Here is a 5,815-nt window from a genome sequence, read left to right on the forward strand (position 1 = left end):
GTGGCCAGGCCCAGATGAGGCCCTGCCTGTTGTTAACCCTGAACAGCCACTGGACAAGCTGGGCTTGACTGGGCCAGACCTGACCAGCTGGTGCTGCATGCCAATTTGTTTGATCCGCACAGCACTGCACAACTGCACAAGAAGAGGCTGGAGAATGTTGCACACTGGACTTCACTGCACTGCAGCTATCAGTCGGTTTGGTTGTTATTGGCAATGAGCAATTGGGCATATATCCCTCGGCCAAGAGCAAAAGGCAAAAGGCAAAAGCATGCATCTCTCTCTGGTCCTCCTTCTCCTTCCCATCATCAGCAATTCCAAGTCCCTCCACTTATATACTCCCTCCGTTTTTGATAGCGCCTCCTCACCATTGCCTGCAACAACATCATCTCTCTCTCTCTCTCTATCTCTCTCTCTCTCAAGAACAGCAGCACCAGCACAGGCCCAAGAAGAAACACCATCACTGCTTCTGTCTCCCAGATTGGATACTTACTGGTGCTATGGTGGCCACTCTCTGTTCAATTCCGGCCTTGTTGTGGTGTTTGGCCGTCGTCCTGTTCGCGGCCGGCGATGGCGTCGGCACGTCAGTGGCAGCATTGGACACGCAGGGTACGTACCTTTCTAAGATGAAGGACGAGTTCGCCGGGCCGGGCATGTCGAGGTGGGACTTCTTGACGCCGGCGCCGGAGTACTGCAGCTTCCAGGGGATCGCTTGCGACGTCGGCGGCAACGTCACCGGCATCGACGTCACGTCGTGGCGGCTGATCGGCAGGCTCCCGCCGGGCGTCTGCGCGGCGCTTCCCGCGCTCCGGGAGCTCCGGATGGCGTACAACGACATCCGCGGCGGCTTCCCACTCGGCCTGCTCAACTGCACCTTCCTCGAGGTGCTCAACGTGAGCTATTCCGGCGTCTCGGGCCCCGTGCCGGACCTGTCACCGATGCGGGCGCTGCGCGTGCTCGACATGTCCAACAACCTCTTCTCCGGCGCGTTCCCGACGTCCATCGCCAACGTCACCACCCTCGAGGTGGTCAACTTCAACGAGAACCCCGGCTTCGACATCTGGCGGCCGCCGGAGTCACTCATGGCGCTGCGGCGCATACGCGTTCTCATCCTCTCCACCACGTCCATGCGCGGCGGCATCCCCGCGTGGCTCGGCAACATGACGTCGCTCACCGACCTCGAGCTCAGCGGCAACTTCCTCACCGGCCGCATACCGCTGTCGCTCGCGCGCCTCCCCAACCTGCAGCTCCTCGAGCTCTACTACAACGAGCTGGAGGGCAGCATCCCCGCCGAGCTCGGCAACCTGTCGCAGCTCACCGACACCGACCTGTCCGAGAATCGGCTCACCGGCGGCATCCCGGAGGCGCTGTGCGCACTGGCCAACCTGCGCGTGCTCCAGATGTACACCAACCGCCTCACCGGCCCCATCCCGGCCGTGCTCGGCAACTCCACGCAGCTCCGCATCCTCTCCGTGTACCGCAACCAGCTCACCGGCGAGCTCCCCGCCGATCTCGGCCGGTACTCGCCACTGAACGTGATCGAGGTGTCGGAAAACCAGCTCACCGGGCCACTTCCGCCGTACGCCTGCGCCAAAGGCCAGCTCCAGTACATCCTCGTGCTGAGCAACCTCCTCACCGGCGCCATCCCGGCGGCCTACGCCGAGTGCACACCACTGCTCCGCTTCCGGGTGAGCAACAACCACCTGGAGGGGGACGTCCCCGCGGGCATCTTCGGGCTCCCGCACGCCTCCATCGTCGACCTCTCTTACAACCACCTGACCGGGCCGGTGCCCGCGGCGGTGGCGGCCGCCCTGAACCTGACCTCGCTGTTCGCGTCTTACAATCGCATGTCCGGCGAGCTCCCGCCGGATATCGCCGGCGCCTCGGAGCTCGTGAAGATCGACTTGAGCAACAACTTCATCGCCGGCCCAATCCCGGCGGCCGTGGGGCGGCTGACGAGGCTGAATCAGCTGTCCCTGCAGGGCAACTGGCTGAATGGCTCCATCCCGGAGACGCTCGCCGACCTGAGGAGCCTGAACGTGCTCAACCTGTCGAACAACGCGCTGTCCGGCGTCATCCCGGAGTCGTTGTGCACGCTGCTGCCCAATTCGCTGGACTTCTCCAACAACAACCTGTCGGGGCCCGTGCCGCTTCCGCTCATCAAGGAGGGGCTGCTGGAGAGCGTGGCGGGCAACCCGGGGCTGTGCGTGGCGTTCCGGTTGAACCTGACGGACCCGGCACTGCCTCTGTGCCCGCGGCCGAGCCTGCGACGAGGGCTGGCCGGGAACGTGTGGGTGGTCGGCGTGTGCGCACTGGTGTGCGTGGTGGCGACGCTGGCGCTGGCGCGGCGGTGGGTGCTGCGGGCGCGGCAAGACGCGGAGCAGGACGGGGCTCCGAAGTCGCCGGCGTCGAGCTCGTCGTACGACGTGACGAGCTTCCACAAGCTGAGCTTCGACCAGCACGAGATCCTCAAGGCGCTGATCGACAAGAACATCGTGGGGCACGGCGGCTCCGGGACGGTGTACAAGATCGAGCTGAGCAGCGGCGAGCTGGTGGCGGTGAAGAAGCTCTGGGTGTCGACGCGAAGGACCAGCAAGCAGCAGCACGACACGGCCATGACAGGCGGCTGGCTGGGTGACCGCGAGCTGCGCACGGAAGTGGAGACGCTGGGAAGCATCCGGCACAAGAACATCGTGAAACTCTACTGCTGCTACTCCGGCGCCGACAGCAACCTGCTGGTGTACGAGTACATGCCCAACGGCAACCTGTGGGAGGCGCTCCACGGCTGCTTCCTGCTGCTGGACTGGCCGACGCGCCACCGCGTGGCTCTCGGCGTCGCGCAGGGCCTCGCATACCTCCACCACGACCTCATGCTCCCCATCGTCCACCGCGACATCAAGTCCTCCAACATCCTCCTCGACGCCGACTTCGAGCCCAAGGTCGCCGACTTCGGCATCGCCAAGGTCCTCCAGGCGCGCGGCGCCGCCGACCGCGACGCGTCTACCACCACTATCGCCGGCACCTACGGCTACCTCGCGCCAGGTATATACTCCATCAATTGCTAATCCTACCTGACTAATAATTTTAAAACTAATTAATTAATTGGCGTGATTATTCTTAATTAATCCATTAACGTGCATGCATGCATGCGCCATGAGCAGAGTACGCCTACTCGTCCAAGGCGACGACCAAGTGCGACGTGTACAGCTTCGGCGTGGTACTGATGGAGCTGGCCACGGGGAGGAAGCCCATCGAGCCGGAGTTCGGCGACACGCGCGACATCGTGCACTGGGTCTCCGGCAAGGTGGCCGCCGGTGCCGAGGCTGACGCGCTCGACAAGCGCCTGGCGTGGAGCCCCTACAAGGAGGAGATGGTGCAGGCGCTGCGCGTCGCCGTGCGTTGCACCTGCAGCATCCCGGGCCTCCGCCCCACCATGGCCGACGTCGTCCAGATGCTCGCCGAGGCCGGCCCCGCAGCCGGCCGGACACCCAAGGACCCCTCCGGCCAGCCCAAACTAGCCAGTCCCTAGGAATTCGAAGCAGCTAGCACGTACGACAAGCTACTATCGATTAAACTAAGAGGTGAGGTCCAATCGATTAGGCAAGAACATTATGATTATAGTAGTAGATTATTGCTATACTAATTGAGACGATTTACATAATGATACGAGCATGCAAGTTGCAAAGATTGTTCGCTCTTGCACTAAGAGATATATATATACTACATATACATAGGGTAGCAGCTAGGTAGCCAGCTTTACTGGGCCGTCGTTCTCCACAAGTGTATCGTCACTGACACTCATATATACTGCTTGGTGTTTAAGCAGAATCTGATGCTCTGAGTGGACCAAGAGAAAAAATTGTATCGTATATGGATGGAAGCAAATATGTTAGTGTATTCGACATTGAAATGTTCCTTTCTCTTTGGATCCATGGATCGAGCCTTTCTTTCTCTCTAACCTTTTCTTGTCCATGCATGCTTTTGTTTTTGGTGAGAGTGATGCCAACTCAACTTTGAGAATTTTTTCAGCTGTGCAGGTGTTTTTTACTTAATTTATTCGACCCTTTTTCCTTTTCTTTTTTGGCTAAAGGAAACTAATTAGCTCATGTCATGGAAGAAGGTTTTGGCTGCAAGTGCAGTGGAAATTTATTCCACTTGAAAAGTCAGCTGGATTCTGTTTGTGGGCCCAGATAGTGACGTGGCTGCGAGTACACTGCATGATAGAGTGCCATGGAAGTTGACTCAGCCTATTGTCAATAGGGCTCACGCCTACTTGATTAGTGCCACGGTGGCATTAGAGTACTGTGTTAATAATCAAATATTGTAATCCACGTGTAAAGTCAGTGCTGGAGTAGTATTTACTTTTACAAGTTAAGAAAGATAGGAAAAATTTGCTGCATGGTGACATTTTTAGCAACAAAAGTTTTATATACCAACATCTCATATCTTTTGTTCTTTAAGTTTACATCCTGATGAGAATCAAGCTTATCGTATGGTATACTTCACTACCCTTAATATGTGCGTGACACGTGAGATTTCATTTTTCATTTTTGGGATCAAGCAAACAAAAACCTCGATTACGCTTTTATGGTCGAGTGCCATTCCAACGGAAATCGGGTAAAGCATTCAAGTGCAAGGCAAAAAGATGTGAATTTTTTTTATCCTTTCTTCTATCTGCTAATTACAGATGTGAAAGAAAAAAAAAATTGCAGTCACTTTCACTATTTCGTTTTCAAACATTTTTGTAGGATTCAATCCCTCGTTCAAAAACTTGCTCCAATTTCCTTTCTTTGATACATTCAGTACACTGAAAAAAGCGCATGTCCACAAAGGACTTTTTTTTTTGTCTAAATTGTGCAAGTAAACATACTCCAGTTTATTCGAACGGTTCTAATATTTTGGACTGGAGACTTTTGACAGTCCTTGGAGAACCATAAAGCATAATTCAGTTTCAGATTTTTTTTCCCTCTAAAGCTTAAGTTCAGACCACCATATATTATTTTGATGTTCCCTTTTCCAAAAAAAATATTATTTTGATAATACTTCACATGTTAATGCGTTTTCCCCTTAAGGATACAGCCTTTCCAATAGAAATCAAATGAAATGTCAAACAAAAAAATTCAGCACTTAGAGCAACAATAATTTTGCAATGGAAAAAAAAAAGGAAATATGAGCTGGTTATTTGCAAGCGCAATGTGCTATAGGTATCTATGAGTGCCTGAGCCTTTCCTTTCATCAGCCGTAGAAAGTGCCAATAAGAATCCACTAATCTAAGTGGGAGCATTGCATGCTGTGGTATGTAGCAGTTGTAGCTCACTAGATCTAGCAAATTTGGTGGTCATCTTTGTTGTAGCCTCACCATGTTGAGTAGGATGCCATTGATCAACATAACATGCATGGCATTTGCAATTTTCGATCGATAAACTAAGCCTGTATTGATCATGCCATAGTGTCATCTCACCATTTTGGCTTTTGAGTGTCGAATATGTAAGTGGTGTTGATTCATGAAAATAGATGGAATATCATATAGTTATAGGATAGTCGACACATTATTTTTTTTCTCAAATACACAGTAGAGGTGCGTATCTTTGTATTAAGTGAGAGAAAATGACTTTACAGATTACACAACATCCCTAACTGGGCAGGGAAAGGAAAAAAAACTAAAATTTAGGACCTATTACGAGGTAAGGAAACAACAACAAGAAGGACAGAGCTAACGATACTAGAAGATCGAACCGAAACTACTAAGCCAAACCCTTAGGATGGAAAGTTGTCTTGCCCCAACGATATACCAGCGATCAATATCCTCCCGAATGAG

The 5,815-nt window shown here is 53.4% G+C and overlaps 1 protein-coding gene across 1 annotated transcript; it reads left to right on the top strand.

The window, feature by feature from the left end:
• Positions 1-227: 227 nt before the first annotated feature.
• LOC133905511 (receptor protein-tyrosine kinase CEPR1-like) lies at positions 228-3,830 on the top strand. The gene is made up of 2 exons (XM_062347320.1): positions 228-3,039; positions 3,159-3,830. Exons 1-2 carry the CDS (start codon positions 498-500, stop codon positions 3,524-3,526), a joined length of 2,910 nt encoding a protein of 969 aa, XP_062203304.1. The 5' UTR covers positions 228-497; the 3' UTR covers positions 3,527-3,830.
• The last annotated feature ends 1,985 nt before the right edge of the window (positions 3,831-5,815 follow it).

This window comes from Phragmites australis, chromosome 22 (genome assembly GCF_958298935.1).
Source record: "Phragmites australis chromosome 22, lpPhrAust1.1, whole genome shotgun sequence".
Taxonomy (NCBI): Eukaryota; Viridiplantae; Streptophyta; class Magnoliopsida; order Poales; family Poaceae; genus Phragmites; species Phragmites australis.